This window comes from Sapajus apella, unplaced genomic scaffold, assembly GCF_009761245.1.
Source record: "Sapajus apella isolate SASKATOON/1434 unplaced genomic scaffold, GSC_monkey_1.0 scaffold12, whole genome shotgun sequence".
Taxonomy (NCBI): domain Eukaryota; kingdom Metazoa; phylum Chordata; class Mammalia; order Primates; family Cebidae; genus Sapajus; species Sapajus apella.
Window position 1 is genome coordinate 19,262,754 of NW_022436952.1, and position 25,285 is coordinate 19,288,038.

The following is a 25,285-nucleotide window of genomic DNA, read 5'->3' on the forward strand; positions in this document are numbered from 1 at the left end:
AGTCACCACTGGTGGGCAAATCTGGGAAAGCTTGAAGATGGCATTTAAGTTGGATCTTCAAGAGGCAACGCAGAGAAAGGAAGAGAATGGTGGGATGAGCAACATTACATGTACACGGATAATTCCAAGAACAGGTACAAGGGAAGGGAGGACCAATGTCAAGAATCTAAAGTATGTACGATACCATCTACCTAGCTTCTCCAACCAAAAACCTAGGAAGCATATTTGATCATCTCCTTTGTCATTCTCTATATCCCATTCATTACAAAGTAGTGTCTCTTCCATCTCTTCAGTGTGTTTCAAACCCATCACACTGGCAGCATCTAGTCCAGCAGTTCTTTACCAGGGGGTAGTTTTGTCCCCCAGGGGACATTTAGCATTGTCTGGAAACATTTTTGATTGGAGAGGAGGGCGTCACTTGTCTTTTAGTGGATAGAGGCTGAGGATGCTTCTTAACATCCTGTGGTGAATAGGACAGCCCCCAGCAACAGAGAATGTTCTAGCCTAACATGCCAATAGTGCTGAGCTTGAGAAACCCTGACCTAGTCCAAGCAATGACTAGCTTACTCCCTAACTGGTCTCTTTGCTTCCATCTTGCTTCTCTTCAGTCATGTTTTTAAAATGAAAACAGATGAAATCATAGTGCTGCCCTGAAAATTCTTTGCTACTATACCTGATATAAAATGTAAACTCTTTCCCTGCCAATAAGTGCATCTCACACCTCTCTTTAGCTCACTCACTGTTCTCCATTCATGAGAATTCTTCTGTTCTTTGAGCATTCCAAGCTCTTTCCTGTCCCTGGGTTCTTGTACTTTTGTTTCCTCTGCCTCTTTCCATGGCTGGCTCCTTCTCATCCTTCAGATCTCATCTGAAATACTACTTGTTAAGGGGAACCTTCCTGATCACCTCACCTAACGTAGGCCTCTCCAGTTACTCCCTCGCTCACATCCTCCTTTTATTTCCTTCACGGCACTTATTACACTCTGACTCCTCACTGCAATAAAGGCTCCATGAAGACAGGACCCCTGTCTATGTAGTACACTGCTATATTTTGGGGTCTATCGCTAGCTAAGCATAAAGCTGTATTTACTGGAAAAACAGGAGGAAAGGTGGTAATTGCCAGATTGCAGAACAGCAAGGTGAGGAGTTTGTAGTTTGGTTGGTTGGCAGTGGAGAGTTACTGAAAGTCTAATGCAAGAAAGCAATCTATAAGTGAAAGCACATGTACACTATGACTTAGAGGGGCAGAGAGTTTTGCAGATAAACATTTAAGAGGCCATACCATTAATTCATTGTGAATAAGGGTTGTAAAAATGGGATATTTTGATTATAGAATTGTTAGGACCTGGTAACTGGGAGAGGTAGGAAGATAAAACGACAAAAAAGAATGAATGGAAATGCACTTTACCATTTACCATGCACTTGGGTGACATGGAGAGGAATGATAACATTAACAGGTATAAGGACATTAGGGAAGGAGGTGATGAAGCCAGCTGGCCTTAGGAACATGTGATGTTTTGAGAAACCATGGGACATCTGGGTAGAAATATAAAGAGTGCAGATGAAATATGAAACTAGAGCTCAAGAGGGAGATTTGGGAAACTGGAGAGGCAGGAAGCTCTGAAGTCACTGGCGTAGAGGCCATGGCTGAGCCTGGGGGAATGGAAGAGATCAAGTGGAAGCAGGTACAATGCAGACAAATATGTGAAAAAGTCAGACTTTTACAGATTCGGGGGGCAAAAAAAGAATGAAAGACACAAAGAACATTTGGAGACATGCATCAAGATGATAAGGTGGCATGGGTGTCCAGTAACCATGAGAGGGGCCACAGGAAGCAAGACAGGAAGGCACCACTATTGGCATCAGCAGGCACATGCTAGAGAAACTGGTAGTTCCTCCTAATAATCATGAATTGGCTGGCATGTTCTTCAATCTAGTCTTATCAGCAACTTACAGTAATCCTTTATAGTTCTACCATATGAACAAGCCCTTTCCCTAATATCTAAATGGGTCACGGATTTCTTGATATTGCTAAACCAAAGAAATACTTTGGCTGAGTTCAATGGTACTTTGTAAGGTACCTTAAGTATAACTATCTCAACTCAAAGTACCTAGAGCACAAGTATTTTGGCAAGGGGTCCTTCCTTTAACTCAGTTGTTCTCCAATACAGTAGTGTATCCGAATCTCCTGGGGGAAGATTTACCTCCAGAAAATGAAAGACACACACAGATATAAGTAGACAGCAAGGTTCAGGAATGAGGATGCAGGTTTGGATAAAGATTGCAGGAAGATGAGCATTTTAGGAGTTGAAGGCAAATGAAAGGCTAATCAGAAGTCATGAAGACACACTCGTTCAGGAAAAAGGTAGCATGGCTGAGGTGGGGAGTTTAGGCCACAAAGCACGTGTTGTCCCCTCTTACATGTCCTCTGCTTAGGGGTACAGCCTGTACTGGCCCATATATGGTACTATAAGTCATAACACAAGTGCACACAAGGTACCTAACAGCAACTAAGAATCATATGAAGCAGAGGGCAGGAATCAAAGGTAGAATACTCAATTTCAAGGTAAACATTCTGGAAAAGTTTTAGCTGCCTAATTCTGTAACAACTTATACCCAAAGGAAAATGCCATGATGATTCCAGACTCTGAAAACAGCAGTTGCAGTACATTTTACCCTTGTGCCAATGGGAAATGAACAGTCTCTCATAATAGTCCATTTAGTTTTACCTGCACACATTTAATGACCATCAAGAACGGCACTATTTTTAAAGCAAACAACAAAGCTCCATTTAGAATACTCAAATAGCACCATCTTTGAGGAAGCTTTTTCATTCTTTATAGATATCACACCATAAATTGCAAAACCTCCTGGACAGGCCAGTGTTAAAGAACAAGAGTCATCTTGTTTTGCAAGACTCAAGTGCTCTCCAGATCGGTTAGGCAACTCTTCACATACTGCACAGTGTGTCAGTGACAACCAGGACTGGAAGAAAAATCCTTAGCATCCAGGCTGCCTCTCGTTTGTATCACAATTCTACCATGCAGCAGAAAGGCTGATGGTATCTATGGGAGAATTTAAGGGAAAAGAGACTGCAGAGTTCTCTCTCTTAAAATCAGACTAAGTAAATTGCTTATCTCCACAGAGTAAATCAGCCAAAATAATTTGACTGCATGGCCTTGAATGCAAAAGTAGAGTTGTTTACTACTCATAAACGACTGTAATAGTTAAAAGAAAATCTGCTATAACCTTCTCAATATATAATTAATAAAATCTAGAGTCACCAAAATTGAATGACTATAGTCAGCCCTCTGTATCCATGGGTTCCACATCTGTTGATTCAATCAACCTTGGATCAAAAATATTCAAAAAGAATACAGTTACGTCTGTAATGAGCATGTACAGACTTTTTTTTCCTGTCATTATTCTGTAAACAATACAGTATGATAATTATTTATACAGCATTTACACTGCATAGGTATTATAAGTAAACTAGAGATGACTTAAAGTATATGGGAAGATGGGCATAGGTTATATGCAATACTACACCATTTCTTATGGAGAGAAGGGTACTGGAGCCAATCCCCCATGGATACGCCAAGGGATGACAAATTATACTTCAGATATCTCTAAATATCCAGATCAACATTTTTATATTGTGCTTTACAAACAAAATTTTTTAAGTCAATTACCATCATAGTGGACAAGAAAGCCCCATAATCACTGAACTGTCAACAGCAGAAATATTCTAAAAAGAAAGTCCATTTTGTTTAAAATTGAAAAGGGTATGTAGTTACATGAACAAAAACTGTTAATCAGATGAGGACGTATCTTGTTATTCTTTTTATTCACTCTAGAGCTTGATGGGGTGATAAAGCATAGAGAAAGTACATCAAATGTTTGACTGAATCTACTGATAAATTGAGAAGAGACAAAAAGTGACTTATAAAAAGCTAACCAAGGGAAAAGAACAGTGTTTTGTAAGACATAACAATGAAGAAATTTAGAAAATGGAAATACAACCTAATTTTAAAATGTACATATTGTAAATGGTAATACATGTAAAAATACTAATAACCATTATTAGATAGAAGGAAATTTGAATTTTGTTTAACATATTTCTAAAAAAAAAAAAAAAAACCCCAAAGCTAACAAATAATGTATTTATACTTATTTCATCAAAGCAATTAATTTGAAAAAGAAAGTCAGGGAGGACTGATAAATTATACAAGTAAAATTGACCAAAGCAATATTCTCATACAACACTGCCATAACTGTAATTAAACTTTTCATTGATTTCCTGGGGTTCATTACATGGAATCATTTTGAACACCAGAATCTCATTAAAAGTGAACATAATATATTCTCTCATTAATAACACTTGAAATTATATTTTATTTGGTAATCGCATATTCTGTCCTTTCACAAATAAACATAAAATCAATGCTGCCCACGAAGCATGACCCATCCAATATAGGCGCAGAGGCACTGCGCTGCAGGCCCAAGAATGGCTCTGGGAGCCCGTGGGAGACTAATATTCCCAAACCAACAGAGCTTGACTCATCCCCACTCCTGGGTGGATGGCCAGGTAGAGAACCTAAGCGTCTCCATGAGAAGAGATACAGTAGCAGCCTTCACTAAAGACGGTCCTGCCTACTAGGTCCAATCTGTTGCCCAGGATTCATTTGCTCCAGATGTTCTCTTATCTGCCTCTGCCTTCTCCAGGAGTAAGTTCCTACTACCTTTCCCATTAAAAAACAAAAACAAAACAACACAAAAACATTTTTTGCCAGATGCCATGGCTCATGCCGGTAATCCCGAAACTTTGGAAGGTGGAGGTGGGAGGATCCCTTGAAGTCAGGAGTTCAACACCAGCCTGGACAACAAAGTGAGACCTTGTTCTACAAAAAATAAACTAGCCCAGCCCAGTGGCATGTGCCTTTAGTCGTAGCTACTTGGGAGACTGAGGTGGGAGGATGACTTGAGCCAGGAGTTCAAGGCTGCAGTGAGTTATGATGGTGCCACTGCACTCCAGCCTGCGCAGCAAAGCAGGGCCATCTCAAAAACAAACAAATAAATAAACCAACAAAACACATTTTAAAATCTGGAAACAATCACAGTGAGATATGCCCTGGGCTATGGTCTGAAAGTCTGTCTGCTCTGAAATTCATGTTGAAACTTAATCCCCAATGTGACAGTATTGAGAAGTTGGGCCTTTAAGCGGTGACTGGGTCACAAGGGCCCTGCCCTCATGGATGGATTAGTGCATAAATGGGTTAATAGACTATCATAGAAGTGGGACTGGTGGATTTATAAGAAGAGGAAGAGAGACCTGAGCTAGTATACTCAGCCCTGTCCACCATGCCATGCCTGTACCACCTGGAACTCTACAGAGTCCCCACCACCAAGAAGGCCCTCACCAGAGGCGCCCTTGACCTTGGACTTCTTAGCCTCCATAACTGTAAGAAATAAATTCCTTTCTTTATAAATTACCTAGTTCCAGGTATTGTTATAAGCAACAGAAAACAGACTAAAACATCCTTGACTGGGCTGGAAGAAAGCAAACATCCCCAGTGAGAACTGCTTACGAGGGCCATGTACTTACGAGGGCAAAGCAAGCGCTACAGGCTGCCTCCAGGAGCTAAGAGCAGCCCATGCCAGCAGGTAGAAGGAAAACAGGGACTTACGTCCTAGAGGTACAAAGAAATGAATTCTGCCAACAACCAGTGAGCCTGGAAGAAGACCATAAGCCCCAGATGAGAACAGCTTCAACCAACACCTTGAAATCACCCTGGTTAGACCCTGAGCAGGGTGTCCAGCCACAATATGCCTGGACTTCTACCTGTAGGAACAGTGAAACAATAACTTTGTGTTGCTTTAAGCTGCTAAATTTGTGGTAACGTACTTAATTGCAATGTGTACTGCAATGAAGAAAATTAGTATGTACTGGAATGAGGGTAGCATTTTAGAAAGACTTGTCTACCAGCAACACAGAGGACTGATTGGAGTGGAGGAAAATTTACTCAGAAAACCACTTAAGGATTAGTGAAGGGCAGTAGGCAGGACGTGATGAGGGCCTGGGTAGGATGGCAACAGTGCAAACAGAGCTCGCTGTAAGTATTTTGAAAGTGGTGACAAAGGGCTTCATTATTGAATAAATTTGAGCGGTTACCACAGGGCGTGGTGGCTCACGCCTGTAATCCCAGAACTTTGGGAGGCTGAGGTGGGAGGATCACGAGGTCAAGAGGTTGAGACCATCCTGGCCAACATGGTGAAACCCCGTCTCTACTAAAAAATACAAAAATTAGCTGGGCATGGTGGCAGGTGCCTGTAGTCCCAGATACTCGGGAGGCTGAGGTAGGAGAATTGCTTGAACCCAGGAGGGGGGGAGGTTGCAGTGAGCCGAGATTTCGCCACTGCACTCCAGCCTGGCACCTGGCAACAGAACGAGACTCTGTCTCAAAAAAAAAAAAAAATTTAAGCAGTTACTACAAAGGAGCTCAACATAATTCAGTACCACAAATAATCAAATCCAAAAAGGTCAAAGAGGATTTAGGGTCAATTAGTCTAATTTATCTCCTAATATAAATGCCTTCTCTAACATCTCAGTGTATATTCTCTGCAAATCTGGTGACAGAAAATGATTTCTCCTTGGGCAACCCCTTATGCTACAGAAGAGCTCTAGCTGTTCGACAGTTCTTTCTCCAATCAAGTCAGAATCAACTTCCTTGAAATACCTACCTAGGATGAAATTTCTGTGTTGTGGAGCAACAGCGAATCAACTTTTTCTTTCTTAGCACAACCCTTCAATCATGCAAATCCAGCTATTTCTAGTTTCTGTCCCTCCGAGCTAAATGTCCCTAGTAACCAACCATACTTGACTTCTGGGCTCCGGTCCATGCCAGTTGCATCTTCTAAAGACACAACCGTTTCTCACTATATCAAATGCACTGAGCACAGTGTCTGGTGAACAGTAAGGGCTTAATCAGCAGCGTTCTTGGAAATTATTGAAAAGGAGTTCATAAAATTCTAGATGAAATATTTCTCTGGCCACTATACTTGGACTTTACCTTTCAAAGCAGTGCCTAAAATAATTTAGAGAAACAACAAAACACTTTACACCACACTCCGTTGCTTCCATATTATAATCTAAGTTATCTCTCTGTCTCTTCCAGGGAGTGACCAGATAGCAACCCTTTAATAAATGTAGGCTAATAATAATAATGATAAAAACAAAACTTACAATGGCAAAGCACTTTTAGTGTGCCAAAATGCTTTTACATTTATTTAAGCCTCGAAAATACGGCACTTCAAAGAAAGGTGTGGACACCGTAGGGACACGTTAAGAAAATAGGAACACTTCCACTTATGTTTAATTTTTTAATCCTTTCTTTTTAAACCCACATTTTGCATATCTTAAAATGAATATATCAGCGTAAGAATACATGAGTTTTATTTATATATAACTATGCATTTATAGTATATATTTATATATAATAGCATAAGTATTATAACTATACATAAGTACACTTAAAATTCCTTTTACTGATAAAGTACAGGACTAATAAACTCTGGAGAACGTGGCTCTAAAATAAAAAGCAAAGCAAGAAATTGTAGGTACTAATGTCTGATTTTCTACATGGAGAACAACGTGCAAATTACTGGTAGTAAAATCTACCAGGGTCTAATCAAGAGTCATATGGTTTATGTATAATATTTGGATCTCTCTTTTTTTCAGAGCCAGGGTTTTGTTCTGTCACCCAGGCTGGAGTGCAGCAGCACAATCACAGCTCACAGCAGCTTTTAACTCCTGGCCTCAAGTGATCCCTCTACCTCTGCCTCTGCTACGCAAAGCACTGGGATTACAGGCATAAGCCACCATGCCAAGCCAGAATATAAGTACCACAAAGACTCATTTTCAGAAACAGAAAATTCCACTAACTGAAGGGAAGATGCACATATAAACACACAGTGACCTACCTGATCAGAAAATCACAAAGACAAGACAGGCTTTAACACTGTATCCCTGGCATAGGATCCATGATAATGTTTCTTCTTCTACAGAGTTTAGGGGGAATTGGAAGAAGTCACAGAGGGAGCCCCATATTGGGGATGGGCAGAAGCAACTCTACCACGCATGCTGTTATTTCTGCAACAGAGGGGGCTTTATCTGTCACCCATAAATGGAGGCTTTTACAGGACTGGCAGTACAAATTTAGCCAGCCTCCCTAGTTCTAACCTCACAGTATACTTTCTGGGGCAGCAGTGAACCACTTGAAATGTTTTGCCTTTTCCAATATGCAAGAGGTTTTCTTGGAGAAGCGGCTTTATCGAGAATTTTTTTTTAAGTCTCACTACTTTGGGACTGTTGGTGTCTGAGCATAAGCATAATAACTGTACTTAATTTCCTTTCTAAAATCATCGATTAGAAATAACAGTAAGGATTACATTAAAAAATGGGTCAGCTACATCTGGCTTCTCTTACTTCTCTGTCTCTTAATGCCTCACGATTTTTTAGCACTGTCCACAAAAGAACAAAGAGAAAAAAACAAAAGTCCATAAAATCAATTTGGATAACTATCAATTTTGATAAAAGATTTGGTAGCAAGATTAAAGCCACTGGCTAACTGAGATTTTGAGATTCTCTATAGATTTCAAATCATCCTTGTAATCTATTTCATTATCCTTGATAGCAGATACTATGCAACATTGTAATCCAAGGCCCATAAACTTGAGATGTAATCTCTTTAAAGCTGTTTAATATAGAAAGTTGACCAAGAGTAGGCAGTTAATGAATTTGTATGTGTTTTTGTCCACGTGTGTGTCCAAGCAATGGACTTAAGCTTTTGTTAGTAGAGCTCAAAGTTCAAAACTGTATAACTTAATTCAGAGGAATGAGTTGTCTTTTTTAAATTTTTAAATGAGAGTGTACTTTTCACTAAATAGCTGTACTTAATGATTTTCATCTCTTTTATTAGCACCTTAAGCTTCGAATAGTTGAATTTCTAACTGAAGTGAGTTTTTTAGGTTTCACAGCTTAGCAGAGTTCTGTGAACCACATAATACAGTTGTCTTTCCAACAGACATATCAGAGAAGGTGGCTCCTGCTTACTGTTATGTTCAGATGAAAAGTCAATTGCTGAGAGACATGGTATTTTTTTTTTCTCAGCCACATTAAAAGATATCAATCAGGGGCCTAACTGATTACAAACTATAACGACTTCTGGTTAGAAGAAAAGACTTTCAATACAGATTTTTAACACCACAGCTGCAAAGGTAAGAATTTATTAGGGCTTCCTGTTTTCCTTTATTTTTCATACAATTAATGACGAAAGTTAGACTGAAAGTCCTGGGATCAAATTAAATCTCATAGCTTCAAATTTACTAAGCAACACTGATAACAAAATGAAGTATTTAAGTATGGTCACCTAGGCAGTTCACCAGGAAGCATTTGGTTTACATTTACAATTAGCATTCAGAAAAAGGAAAATGAAGCGTCTACTAGGCCTGACAAATATATAAATAAAAGCTGTTTATATTTAGCTAATTTTGCGACACAGAGTGAGATCCTAAGCTTGTTCTTTCAATTAGAGCTTTTCCTTGAACCAAAGAGCTTTTCTATCTTTTCATGCTATTTTTATTTTGTTCTTTTTAATTAAGAAACTCAATTTACTTCACATACTCAATAACCAAAAATTAACAACCTTTTAATTAACTAAAAAAAAATTCCATAAAACTGATGCCTATAAACTAAAACTGATGAAGAAAACTGAAACTTTTAAGAAGCAGAAATATGTAGTTTCAAAACTAAGTTTGGCAAAAAGAAACTGTTAGTTGGACAGTTTTCACTAAAATAAAGCTTTATCTCAGTTTCATATCAAAATTATAACTGTGATTATCCACAGAGCAGATATTGTATGAGATAAACATTTAAAATAAAGAATTAAGTCTCCATTTCAAGTATCATTCCGATTTTGATGGTATTTCATGTTTAGCTACCTGTGTCTATTTTGCAGAACACGTCTAACAAACCAGACCAAATAACTACAAATGCACGGCTGCCTAGAAGTTAGATACAATGCTTTGCAGTCATCACTAACCACTAAACTCCTGCAGTACAGTAAAATAAGTGATTATTTGCAATTAAAAGACTAAGCTGTTCAAAATTCTACAAATGGTGGCAAGTGAGTTTGCTACACTTCTTTTCTCCATTGAGCTACTATTTTTTAAGCGCCTATTATTTGCAAGGCACTGCGCTAGGGAATGGGAAGGTAATAGTCAACAAGACAGATGTCGTCCCAGCCCTCTTGGGGCTTCCACCCTGATAAAGATTCAGAAAAGCCAATAGGCATTAATTACAACACAAGGTGACAGTTATTCAGCAGGTGAAGAACTCTGTGAACACAGAAGAACCTCTAAACCCAGAAGTCTTCCCCAAAGTGATGTCAAAGTTGAAGACTGAAGGATAAAAATCAGTTAACTTGGCAAACCCAGAAGTGGTGAGGTATATATGTTTGAGATAGAGGGAACAGAAAGCACAAAATCCACAGGCTGAGAGAGTGTTCCAAATAGTCACTCTTCATCTACAGATAAAATAGCTCAGAGTAACTACAAACAAAAATGCATCTTTGCATCTTTGTAAAAGCTCACTGACATGCAGCATTCTTTTCATTCTTAATCATCAAGTTTACTATTCTTCCTTCTTATTTAATACATTTTTTAAAGCTACTGGTAAATTTAAAACTTTATATATATTTTGGAAGGATTTTCCAAAATAAACAGTTGAACAAAAACTTTCTGAGTATTTAAAGAGAAAATCTTGTAACATTCTTTTAAAATTCATTTCTCTTAAGTGTTTCATTCCTTAATCTTAATAAATAAGATGCTACGACGCTTTGCTTTGAAGTGAAAACCAAGCCCTTTATAAAACCCAAAATGATTATTAATCACCCAGGCAAGTCTGACCTGCAGGTTGAGAGGCAGTCATTTGCTTCCCTGGAGTGATTCAAATAACATTCCCTCCGCATAGTAGAAGGAGATCTGCTTGGATTTACAGAATGTAAGAGGACCCCAGATGTCAGCCTGAAAGTGCCATCCACTAAAGGGGACAAGGGCAGAAGAGGCAGAGGAGAGAAAAAGCAAAAAAAGGTAAGAATTCGGAAGACTAAGTTAGCTGTAAGTTGCAGAGCTCTCTCTTAATAGGAAATAAACATCTTCTTGTGAGTAATGGGAAGCAAGGCAGTGTGCTGAGGGTAAAGAGCTAGGAGAGTGTTGAATCGGTTCCACAGATTAGAAGAGTATGTCTCAAAATATGTTATGGGGACCATTAAAACACAGAATTCTAGACCCTACCCCAGACCCAGAGGGAAGGAATTTATGGAGGTAATAACTAAATATTTGCATTCTAACAAGCATTTCAGGAGGCATATGAAGTTTGAGAACTCCTAGAAACAGTGTTTTCTTGGTTGATGGTAGAATCTTGGATAAAGAAAACTGAACAAGAAGGCAAAGACCTCAACAACTGTTGGAATGCAACAAGAAGAGAGAGGAAAGTTTACAGCGTTCTTCAACATTCACTAACAGCTTTGCCACCTGGCTTGCTTTTTGGTTTAGCTGAAGTGCCACCATCCACCTACACTTTTTCATGAAGATGTGTACTTGGGCTTGCTGGCTTTCCTCTGCTGCACAGTCTGGTACTGACTACATACAACCCAACCCAAACTAGGAGTCTCCAAATGTGTATTTGATTATCAAGATGATAGGGAAAATCTGCTGCCAGCTCAGTACACATCCACAACCACTAATGGAAAAGTAGTCGCCAAGCTGGCAAGTCAGTCTTCATTTAAAGACACTGCATTTGAAGCACACATATGTGGTGGTAGTCACAGAGCAGACTGAAGAGCGGTGTTTTATTTTTCTTTGGAAAAACTGGTAGGGAAGAGGCAGGCAGCTTCATGTCCTCTTCCAAGAAGGGGATCTATTGGATAATGAGAGAGCCCAGTGAGGGCTATAAGGACACAGAGAAGTTGGCTACTGTCACAGTTGACTAGGCTGAATTTAAGATATTTTGGCTTTTAAAATGATAGAAGTAAGAATTACGCCATACTTTATAATTCCTTGCAGCTGGAGGTAGCCACATTGCACACTCCTGGCCAATGAGATATAATAGGTTCCTATCAAGAACATTCCCTACCAAATTAAAAGACAAAGTTGTATAAGGAGGTTTCTGCCTTTCCACGTTTCCCCCTCACTCTTTCTGCCCAGGATACAATATGATGATGAGAAACCACATGGTCCTGAGAAACCACAAGCTAATGATAATAGACTAAGAAAGTACCAGGTATGTTGGCAACATCCCTAAGCACCAGCTCCGGACTCCTAATGGCAGAATTCTTCACATATGAGATAAATAAACCCTTTACTTGTTTAAGTCATTGTTTTCAAGTTTTCACTTATGTGACGTTGAGTCAATTCTCAACTCAGTTTTTTTCCCTCCCTCTTTACAGTTCTCAATATATTTTGAGAGTGATTATCATTGTAACAAAATTTATCTTTATCTTCCCCTAGCATCTACCAGAGCATCTTATACTTACAATCTGTTCAATTAAAATCCAATTGAATTTAAGGCAATTAAATCCCATCTTAACAATTAAATCATCAGAAAACAGAGTAGCCTAGATAAATATATATATTTTTTCTAAACTGGAACATTGGCTAAAGCATCTGTACAGCTCCAGCCTCACAGAAACCAACTCAAGTGATGAAATAAAAATGAAAATCGAAGAAAAATCTGTATCAGCTACAAATGAGGTAAAGATAGGACACTAAAAACCTCCAGAAGTATTGGTTAAATACAGCACAGATAAAACTAAATTGAAGACAGTTACTGAGGGCTGAGTCACTACATTCATGATTTAAATGGCAAAAAATACCTACTAATGAGGCATGAATAAAAATGGGAAATAAATATGGTAAATCAAGGCTATTCTAACCATACCTATTATTCCTTCCTGGTGAGAAGCAAGGACAGACGCCAGGGTGAGCCATGGAAAAATAAGCCCACTCCCCAAAGAGTCCCTTTGTCACCACAGTGCAGGAGAGCTTAGAGGCAGCTATATCATAGCTAGAGGGACAGAAAGGGGTAGAGGGTCACACCAAAATGAAAGATGGGGCCTTACCTTGATGTAATTCTCACCGAGACAAGGCAGAACACTTTTCTGATGGCTTCAGTGTAGCAAGCCACCCACTTTGACATACTATGGTATTCTTCAGACTCAGCAAGCCACAGCACCAGAGAAAAGGCTGGACATAGACATACCATATGCAGAGAGGAGAAGCAGATGACACTAAAAACCAGGTTTGGGAAACAAGACATTGGCACTGTGGTTTCAGAAACATGATGAAAAAAGCCTTTCGGAGAAAAAGTTCCCTCACTTGTTGTGCCCTCCTTGTCTCCTTCAGGCCACGGGACTGCTAAACCAGTAAATGCAAACTGACAGCCTCAGTTTCCCCCACTTAAAATGAGAGAGAACTCCAGCAACACCAAGTGAAATTGTCAAGTGATGAATAAAAATCCAACCCTGAATCTGTTCAATGGATACATAATGAGCACTTACCATGTGCCTGGCATTGCTGTATGTATAGAAGACACAACAGTGCAAACAGACAAAATGCCCCACTCCATGGAGTTTACATTCATTTGGGGTGTGAACTACTGTCTAGATAGTGTTGTTTTCTTTCCGGAATGGAGAAAGATAAAGAGAGATAAAATGAATCAATATGTAATTCATAAAAAAGATTCTACAAGATAAAAGAAAAAAAGTAACATGGGAGAATAAGAGGCTGAATATATTTTGAAAAAGATGCACCACAGAACCACTAGACTATAACCTCCTCTTGAAGAGTAAAACCTATCAGGACAGAGACCGTGTCAGCCACTTGTGCCTTATTCTGTCCACAACACTCAGAAGTGGATACTTGGAACATAACAGACGCTCAACAAACACCAGCTGAATGAGCAGAAAAAGTAAATTTGTACACTTTAGAAAAAAAGCAAATCCCATGAAACAAAGTAGGTTGAGAAAAGTAGTACACAGAAACAAAAGCTGCCATTGCAGAATGTTAGAAGCCATGAGATGTAATAAAAAGTAGATGGTGCAAAATCAAATCACCACTGTACATGACACATTTCAGAAGACCCTTCAGAATGAAGCAGAAAATGATAAGAAAGCAAGGAGAGAGAGTATAACAAAGAGGCAATTACCAAAATGAAATAATTAGCATAAATACAAAAAAGGAGATAACTTGATCATTATTTGATTGTATTCCTGAAAAACTCAAGAAATAATCAACTGAAAAAAAGTTTTTTAAATACCCCCAAAATCATTTATCAATATATTCACTGATCTATTTAAGTAAAACTATAAAACTCAAGAGGCATAAAAGAAGACTTGTATAAATGAAGATGATGGAATGGTAAAGGTCTCAATTCATCTCCAAAGAGGCACTGAAATCTCAATTAAAATATTAGCAGAATTGAGGTAGTTATTCCAGGGATGGAGCTTCATAAATTCTTTTTGAATAGAACATTCAAACACTGATTAATGACTTATTAAAAACTGGCAATATCTCTATCTTATGCCACTGACCAAACTACATTTCCTATCACTAATAAATTTTATTATAAAATATAAAATCATAAAAACATAGTATTAACTACACAGATAAATACCATATTTACAAAATCTTATGTGGGAAAGCTTAAACATGGTATAAAAACCAAAAACTCATAGAAAATAGCTTTGGTTACATAAAATAACTTTTGGATGTCAAAACAAAGAAAACAAGACACAAACAACATAAAACATTGATGACAGATGTATATAATGGGGTCAGATCTTTAATATGTAAAGAATCCTTACAAACAAAAAACAAAGACAAACACAGAAGAGAAGGCTGGGAGACAAACAGGCCTTTAACAAAGGAACACAAATCACCACTCGGCATATGACAAATATAAAACCTCATCAGTATTAAATACAAAATTAAAAACTTAAGTGCTACTTTCACACATCGAATTGCAAGTTATTTAGAAAAACGCATGATCATCTGGCATTCATTGGTGAAGATATGGTCAGGTGGCTAACATAAACTGGTACAACTTTTCTTGAGGGGAATCTGTTAATGAAAACTGAAACCTTTAAAATGCAAAGGACCTCGTTAGATCCTTTGACCTAACAAGGCCACTTACGTATATTTCTAAGAAAATCATTATAGATTTACCTTGTTTGTTATACTACTATTTATTATAATAATGATAGTAAAGTGAAAACCACCTAAAACAGGAGAAATAAATAAATAAGTTACGGTATAATTATGCAATGGCATGCTATATACCCATCAAAAACAAAGGTATACTTCAACACAGTTCACTTTGAGAAAAAAATATGTAAAAGGATATATGTAAAATAACATTACAAATCTTTATTTTTAACAGCAAGAAGAGATGACTTAAATGCCCATTAATAAGGAAATCGTTCAATAAACTAAATATATCTACACTATGGAATACTATCGACCTGTACAAAAAGAAGGTAGATTTAATTATATTAGTGAGGAAGTATGAGGAAGATATACCAGTTAGGAAGAAAGCAAATGACTAAACAAAATATGTGATATGACCCCATTGTAGTCAAACAAACAAAATAAAAACCATGCATTAATGTAAAAACTAACCTTCTTGAACATTTACTAGATAAGGCAGTGAATCATTTGCTTATGTTATTACTTACAATCATCACAATAATTCTTTCAGGTAGGATTATCCCCATTTTACAGACAAGTAAACCAAGCCTTAGAGACTTGAAAAAAAAATGTGCCTGTAACCACAAAACCAGTAAATTGTAGACCAGGATTCCAACCCAGCCAGTCTGACTCCAGAGGATATGCTGCTAACATTAAAACACACACTAAGCACAGATAAAGGCTAAAAAACTGTATACAAAAAGCCTGGTTACTCACTGGGCACTGTGACTCATGCCTGTAATCCCAGCACTTTGGGAGGCTGAGGTGGGTGGATCATCTGAGGTCAGGAGTTTGAAACCCGCCTAGCCAACATGGTGAAACCCATCTCTACTAAAAATACAAAAAATTGGCTGGGTGTGGTGGCAGGGTCCTATAATCCTAGCTACTCAGAAGGCTGAAGCAGGAGAATCTCTTAAAACCAGGAAGCAGATGTTGCAGTGAGCCGAGATCACACCATTGGACTCTAGCCTGGGCGACAAGAACAAAACTCCATCTCAAAAAAAAAAAAAAAAAGCCTGGTTATTGCACGGCCTGAAGGGACTTTTTGTATATTATGTGTTTGCGCCTTCAGAAGGTGCTACTTTTAAATTTTAAAAGTCACCCAAAACAGGGTAAACACACTGATATACAAAAAGACATAAGGAGAATATAATTTTTTCAATCACAGAAGGCATTTATACTATGATCATCAATTTGTTTATAAAGCAAAAATATATAAGACACATAGAAAAAAATTTCTGGAAGAGAATATACCAAAATCTTCAAAATGTTTTTATTTTGAGATAGTGAAATTATAGGGGGATTTCAATCTTCTGTTTTTGCTTATCTGTATTTTCTACTTTTTCTAAAATACTTACTAGTCATATAATGAAAAATAATACTGTAACATTTAGTAAGTATATCATTATTAAGGTACATATTTCAAAACATAAAGTAAAATTCAAGAAATCATGGTAATTCACTCAATTCACACTCAGTGAATGCTAAAAACCCCTTCATACAAATATTTAGTAACTGAAGATTACAGTAAGTTGACTTCTTAAGCTATATAAGCAATCTAAAATGAACGTGTATCCCCCATTTCTGCTTTTTTCTTTTAATAAAAAACAGCACTCTAGGCTTCAGGAGAAAAAAAAAAATCTACCGATAGACTGTACTTCATATCAGTTCCATCAACAGCATAATCTACAGGCTCCAATAAATAATATATTTCAGCATTCTGGTCTCAAAAAATGTGTTGCAGCTTTTCAGCACAGATGTTACTCAGGAAAAAAAGTTCTGCTTTTTACTGACCTATATTAAGTATAAACTCAGTTGTCACCAAAGCCTCTTATGATCCTAATCCAAATAAAATGTCTTTACCCCAGTGTGGTCCATGCAACAAACTCCAAAAACATATTGTAAATAGCTCAATTGGCAACAGAAACTCAAGAGAGACATTATTCCTTCTTTATAATCTCAGCCTTACTTCCCTTCATTAAAAAAAATAAACCTTTAAATGGCATTAGCACCAGCAAACGTTTGGCCCGTATCCTGGCCTAAATGCCAAGGCAGTGGGCTGCTGCTACCTACTATCCCACAAATGAAATATAAGTATCAGCACTATATGGCCTTTCACTTATTCTACAGTTAATTATCCTCTGTATATTATAGCTATAAACAAAAAGGAGGCAAAGAAAGAAAGGCTAGTTCTACGAAAGTGATCGCTGACTCCCAGATATTTCTGCCTCGGCTATCATTAGCTATAAATGAATTGCCAGAGATGTTAAGAGTCCAAAAGAAATCAATTGACAGATATCAGGTATTTTCTCTAAAGAAAAAATCCTGCTGACTCCAAGACACATGTGACTTCAAAAGTAATAAACTAAATAGGGAAGAAAAAGGTCAGATGAGAGGGTAGGGGTCACCCAAAGGGTGCTGCTTCTTTAAATGGAATAAGCAGAAGGAAATAAGCTTTAATTCAACTAGTTTATCCAGAAACCTGGGGCATGGAATATATAAAATAATACCAGGGAAATTTACTGCCCTGGGACTTTTCGATCTGTGTGTGTAGGTAAGGCTGTTCCCTTTTCTGTGATATATCCGTCTTGCTTTGCATGCCTCTCTTGTGTGGTCCAGATTTTGCCCAGTTGGCTTTTCCTGCTGCCAATGGTAGTGACCGGCTCCGCTGGCTCTCACTAGGTGAGTTCTCTCCACATCTCATCAGACCACTCAGTCTGGGACTGGTACTCACTGCCTGTATAACACCTACTTCGCTTTCTTGAAGTGTGGTCTAGGACCACCTGCATCAGAATCATCTGGTGTCCTCGTCAAACACGCAGATCTCTGGGTCCTGTCCCAGCCCCAGCGGATCTGAATCGCTGGAAACAGTGGCCAGGAATCACCGTTTTAACAAGCACACCCTGAGAGCACATTACCATGCTGACATTTGGAAGCCAATGAGTGGATGCACACTACCCATAACAGTATGCACTACTAAATAATTTATTAATTTCTTGAGATTTCAGATATTATGTTTTAGATATCAAATTCTGCGTCTGGAATGACAATTCAGATATACAACCGTATAAGTTACATAAAAGGAAAAAAAAATACAATAGCCAGAATGAAGAAAGGCAAGATGTGGCCAAGAAAAAAGTTAACTAGTTATCATATTTGTCTCTGTTCCTAATGAAATCAGTATTATGGTAATAAACTTAAAATTATTTTAAAATGAATTATTTAACGCAGTTCATTTAAGACTCTTAAGAAGAAACAGCAATCATGATTCTCTGATTTAGCAACGAGTCAATATTGACTGCCTAATTGGCAAATAACTCACCAGCCAAGCTTCTCAGGAGACCTGTAGCATTTGACTGTGCTGATCACTTCCCTTTATGAACTGGTTCTGTTATTTTGGCTTCTGTGACAGGGTCTTTTCCTGTTTTCCTCCCTCTGACCATTTACTTTCTCGCAGGGTCTATTAGATACCTTACCCAATCCTTAAAAGGGGATATACCCCGAAGTTCTGGTGACCATCAGCATGGTTGCTCTACACACTGATCCTTGGTAACATCATTGACTACCATGGCTTCACTGCCAACTCCATGCTGAACAGCCCTGGTTCTTCCAGTCTAATGTTCTCTCTGAGCTCTTGTCTTTCACGGCCACCTACCTGGATATACCAGTAGCAACTCAAATTCCACTTATCCAATATTGCACTCATCATCTTTGCTTTAAACTCTTTCTTCCTTCCATATTCACACTCTTAGGTCTCAACACCCCTGTTCATCTAGCTTTTCACTCCAGAAGCCAGCCCATAATTGTTTCTAGAGCAGGGGCAGCAAATGCCAATGGGGACAGCCAGGTACTAGATTTATTTTTTAAGAAATAGCTCTTGACATGTACTAGGCACTTCTATGTCATTTGCAACTGTTAACTCACTTATTACTCAGATCAATCCTATGAAGGAAGTACTATTATTATCCCTAGTGTACAGATGGGTAAACTGAGCCCAGTGAGATTATAAAACTTGTGCAAGGTCAGTCAGCTAGCCAAAGCCAGGATTTGAATGCAGGGGAATCTGACTGCAGAAGATGGCTCACTATGCTCTCTCTCAGACAGCAGGGCAGAGTCTAGAATAATCAACAACAAAAGGGCCCACGAAGCTGGAAAATACCTGCTTCACCTCAAGGTATTCAAACTCTCTGCAGCTCCATGCCCTCAGCTCTTACTTTAAGTCTCCTTAGCAATCCACTTCATTGATCTAAGGTCCTACTCATTTGATTTCCTTAATGTCTCTCTCTCTCTCTTTCTCTCTCTCTCTCTCTTCCCCCTTTTACTCTTTCCCCACCAGTCTCAGTTCAGACCCAAGTTGTTTCTCAGCTGACCACCGCTATTTGTCTGCCATCATTCTTGCCTCTCACCATTCTGTGCTCTCTGATAGAAGGTCAGCAAACTTTTTCTGTAAAGGCCAGATAGTAAACATTTCAGGCTTCCAGGCCATAAGATTTCTGTTGCAATTAACTCGGTCACTGCAGCATGACATATGCTCAGAAAAAGTGGGCATGGTTGTGTTCCAATAAAACTTCATTTATAAAAACAGGTGATCCTTGCTCTATAGTACTACTACAGCAGTTTTCTTAATCAAGCCTATTCCTTCTACTGAAATATATTCCAGATGGTCTCAAAGCCTTAGAGAATATGCAAAAATATAAAAGCATCAGAAGAAAACATGAGTGAATGTTTTTATAACCACAGGGTGGTGAAACATTTCTAAGCATGAAAAAAAACAAATATATAAAAGTCAAAAATCTCCATGGAGCAAAGTAAAACAAAATAAAACAACAAAATACCACAAATAAAAAGACAGAATGAGAAGAAACATTTGTAATGAATATGATGTATGAACTGTTAATTTTCTTTATTTACAAAGAATTCCAAAAAGTCAGTAAGGAATGACCAAGCTACAAGAGCCTAGTAACAGAAGAAAAAACATAAATGATCAAAATAGAAAAAATATGCTAAATCTTACCAAAACTTAAATAATGAAAACTCACACAAAATCACTTTCAATGAGCAAATTGGCAAAACTGGTAAAGACTGTTTATGCAGGAGTGGACTCCACAGAGAAAGTCGAATTCCCAAATGCTGTCGAGGGGAAGTGTAAATTAGACTACCTTTTTAGAAACGTATTTCTTGTTCCACCAAAGATTTAAAGGTTTAAAGCTAGCTACTACATTTCTAAATACTGATCCTAGAGATAGACTTGCACGAGTCTGTCATGACATATACATAAAAGTTAAGCAAAGAAATGCTTTTAATAGTAAAAAACCTGGAAATACCACAAATGTTTACCTGTAGAGGACTAGTTAATAACAGCAGATCCATACAATGGAATAGTATGCAGTGAATATTGTCAGCAAAAACTATACTGTCATAAGAAAATGGCAAGTTACAAAACCTGGAAATACCACAAATGTTTACCTGTAGAGGACTAGTTAATAACGGCAGGTCCATACAATGGAATAGCATGCAGTGAATATTATCAGTGAAAAGTATACTGTCATAAGAAAATGGCAAGTTGTATTTAAAGAAAATGGCAAGTTGTACACACACACACACACACACACACACACACACACACACGCACACACACAGGAGTTTTTATCTAGAATGGTAGGAAAGGATATTTTCTCAGTTTAAAACATATGTTTCTGTATTATTTGAATTATTTTTTATAAGCCTATACTAATTTAATCTAAATTTTAAAACACTTAAAAGGTAAATAAGATAAAACACAAAGTGATCATATCCCTGCAAAGAAGCTTCCAGGACTTTCCATGGCTATGATCTAACTCTTTGGCCTGATATATATGTCAACATGACAACATGACCGCTGCCTAACTCTTCAATCTTAATACGCACCTCTCCTATATGACACTCAAGTCATACTATGCTACTCATAGTCACACTGCCTTTTTGCATGTGTCAGGATAACTCAGACTTCTATGTTTTTGCAAAGACTCTTCCCTCTACTTATAATTCTCCTCATCTCCCCTGCTGAGTAAATATTCATTCACCTCAATTCCCTCCACAGATAAAAACAACCTAAGGGGAAATATATTATACATTAAGCAGACAATCAAATGTTTACCTATACTTATTTGGAAACTTGCAGTGTCTCCCATGTGTCAAGCATGCTGTTGGATACTTTCTATGCATTAATAATTTGATTTAAGTTTTAAATGAGCTGTTATTATTCCTGCTTTACAGATGTGGAGATCATCTCAATAAAGTTAAGGAACTGCCCAAAGTCTCACTGGCTAATAAATATCAGAGTCAAGATCTGAACTCAACTGTGCTTGACTTTAGTAGCGTGGAGGGACAGGGAAAGGGAAAAAAGGTAGATTCAGAGGAACAGTTTGATCATTCCAGGTTACAGTATTCCTTTAACACTAAGCAGGGTTGAAACAGAAGGTAATATGGAAAAACTACAGACTCGTGTAAGTTAGGAAAATTGAAAGCAATGTTTTCAGAAAGTTAGTGTGGTGACCCTGGGCAGCATAAACTGCAGGGTAAGCGGGGCAGAGAACAAGAGAAAAGAACAGTTAGGAGCTGCTGCAAACACCAATGGCCTCCTGTGTTTCCAACGTAAACTAGGAGGGCAGCTTCAGAAATGAGGATGGGAAAGCGAATCTCATAGGCCTCAAAAAATATTCTGTTAGTGACAGAAGTTAAAGATTAAGGGGAGAATGGAGAGTGAAAAGTGAAGAAGACTGGTTCTAAGGTTTCTCCTCTGATGGAGGCGAAGAATGCTCTAACTGACAGAAATGGGATGATAAGAGAGGAGAGCTAATCTGCAGGGTGGACGTGCTAAGTGATGGAGCACACAAAGAAGCTCCTGCTGTTGACAGAGGCCACATCTGATGCCTACAGGCTGAGAGGCCTCAATTTTGGGGTGGCATCACTATAAGCCTAACTTATCTACAGTCATTCTTAACATGTCAGCAGCATGACACTCAGACCACTTGTGTAAACGACAAAAGAGAAATTCTTTAGAAACATGCTGATTCCTTGCTTAGCTATCACAAATGACTGAGACATGTTTTCAAGGTGATCACATAGAATTCATCTTACTGTTTTAGAGTTACATTACGTGAAGTATTACTAAGACTCTTTAGGTCCTTCACCTGTGTCTATTAATCATTTCTTCAAAAACAACTTTCTTTAAGCAAGGCTGGTCACTAAGGAGAGAAGTTGTCTAGTTACCTCCTTTTGCCCTGGATTTCAGGCTCAAGTCTCTTTAAAAAAAAAAAAAAAAAAACAACCTCACCACTATTTCCCTGATCCCTCTCTACTCTCAAGCCTCCCTGTCTCATCTTTTCATCTGACTCCAACATTATTTACCATTTTCCGTCCTCAAAGAACCTAGCTTTATCTTATTATTCACATTATAATCAGTCTCTTTATTCTCATTTAATAATAATAAACCAGGTCTTCCCCAAGTTGCAGAATGACCCAGAACATACCTTTTAAACAGCGTTAGCCCAGAAAAAGCTATGTCAAAGTTTAGCTATATGATGGGATAATAATGATGCTTTGCCTGACTTACAGGGTGATTGTGACAACCAAATCACTTAATTATGGCAATAAAATTTGGAATAATGTGCTAGAATTAGGTTAAAAAAAATCTGGTTCCAATCTCCTTTCAGGAAAAATGCACCCTACCTCCCACAGACCTGTGACAACCCCAGAGGCTCTACAAGAAGCAAAACACAGAAGTGAACTGGGAGACTCAGTGACCACTGTGGGTTCCTATCAAGCCCAGCAGTGCAATTCTTCCCATTCCAAAACTCAAGTCCACAAAACTTATTATCTTACTGCATTTTACAGCAGGTATAAAAACACTAAAAACAAGCAGGATAAACATTCCATTTTAATTGCAAAGGAAAGGGTGACTATTTTAAGTACAATATTTACAATGCAATACTATTTGTAATAATGTGTAAATAGAATTCAGAAAATTGAATTTCAAATCCCAATTAAATTGAAGAGAGGAAAAAATACTAAGACAGGACCTGCAGTTCCAAATTATTCTTTTTGGGTGGTACATAAAATTAGCTTTGTGTTTAACTAAAAATAAAGTTTCAAATAAGTATTCAAGAATACCAGAAAAACAAAGTACCTGTGAGTTTGATTTTGGATAGTCGAGCCAAAATTCCTGGCAAATCATCCACCTGCAGCTTCATCTCTTTCCACTGTTTTTCCTCTTTTGTCTCTTTCCCTACATTTATTGAGTCTTCAATTTCTGAGGCCGGCTCTAGTTCTATCAATTCCTTTTCATTTGGTTTTCTGGACAAAGAAAGGCTGGGTGGTGAAAGAGGTCTCATCTCATATATTTCTGCTTTGGCTTGACCTGAAGATGTTTTTTCAAGGAAAGGAGATGCTACTGGTTCTGGCTTGGGTTTTACTTGCTGGTTGTGGCTTCTGTTCAGCTGTGTGACATACTAAACAAAAAAGCACACATTCCTATAAAACCAAGGCCCCCAAATGCTCTCAAATGGTTGTTTAGCAACGTCTTCAATCAGTCCAACTTTTACATTATTTGAAAGCTTTTCCCACAGCTTTAATATCTGTTAATTCACCATATATTTATAGAGTGCTATGTGGAAATCACCATACTAAGAGATATGGAGAATAAAATTCAGGCCTCAGTAATGATTTTCCATTTCTGTAGTTTAGAAAGGCCTAGAAATATACGATCCTTGAAAGAAAAATAAATTTACTTGTTTATTTATCTTCTCCAGAATCGTCTCTGGAGGCTTAACATTCCAAATACAACAACAAAGTTTTCAGTAATCAAGAGCCCAGCCGGGCACAGCAGCTCACAACTGTAATCCCAGAATTCTTGAGCCCAGGAGTATAGGACAAGCCTGGGCAACATTGGGAAGCCTTGTCTCTACAAAAAAAAAAAAAAAAAAAAAAAAAATTAGTGGGTCATGGTGGCATATGCCCACGGTCTCAGCTATTTGGGAGGCTGAGGCAGAAGGATTGTTTGAGCTTGGAAGATTGAGGCTGCAGTGAGCTGTGATCGCATCATTGTACTTGAGCCTGAACGACTCTCACATACACCAAAACAAGGCAAAAAAAGAGCCCAAGTCAACCTGTTGACTTTCCATGTTCTCAGGCTAACAGCACAGAAAGGGGCTCAGTGGTAGGGCATAATCCAGGGCTGCATGATTTTATGGCAGGCAGGATGAAGACAGAACGTGGGTTGTAGAGTCACATAGTCTCTACCACCTACTAGCCAGTTAAGTGCCTTTTCCACTACATCAGAAAGATTTGATATTACATATATTAGTCTTAATAAAGAATTACAAACTCATGAATGAAGAGTTCTACTTACATAAAAAAGGGCATTCTACATATTTGAATTTCTCCTGTAAGTATCCGCCATTATACTTGACTCCCAACTTAAAAAGCTTGATCATTTCTAGAAATGTAAATCTCATATCAATATATCGAGTTTTACTGAAATTTTAAGTTTTAAATTAAAGATGAGAGAAATGTAAAATAGGACATCAAATTACAAGTTTGCCATTCTTTCAGGCTGGCATTATGAGTTTTCAGCCATCATTTTGCTGTTCTATGACCCTTTTCCATTTAAGAAAATGGCAAATGCCCTCACCAGCAATTAATAGCAAGTTCCATATTGCCCACAAATTCACGGAGTCGACCCGATTGATGTATGTTATCAATGCCCACTATAACATGCCTAGAAAATTATAAAAACTGTCAAATTGTTTGAATTTATGTAGAAGCGCAACTGTTACAAAAGACTTTTAAATGTCCTGCTGATTTAAGAAAATAAGAGGGTAGCACTCTTAAAGCAATTATTTCTCTATTACTGATGAAGTCACAAAACTCCAAAGAATTTTAAAAGATGTAACATAACAAACAGTTCAGCTTTTCCCAATTTTGGCCAGGTCGAAATATGCCA

General features: G+C 37.9%; 1 protein-coding gene across 1 annotated transcript in view; it reads right to left on the reverse strand.

Annotated features, from left to right (window-relative positions):
- Positions 1–25,285, reverse strand: part of LOC116553094 (protoheme IX farnesyltransferase, mitochondrial) — a 127,916-nt gene that overhangs the window by 97,583 nt on the left and 5,048 nt on the right. Inside the window, exon 3 of the mRNA XM_032280226.1 lies at positions 23,471–23,792. Coding sequence (XP_032136117.1) covers positions 23,471–23,792 — 322 coding nt within the window. The remainder of the gene's footprint in view (positions 1–23,470; positions 23,793–25,285) is intronic.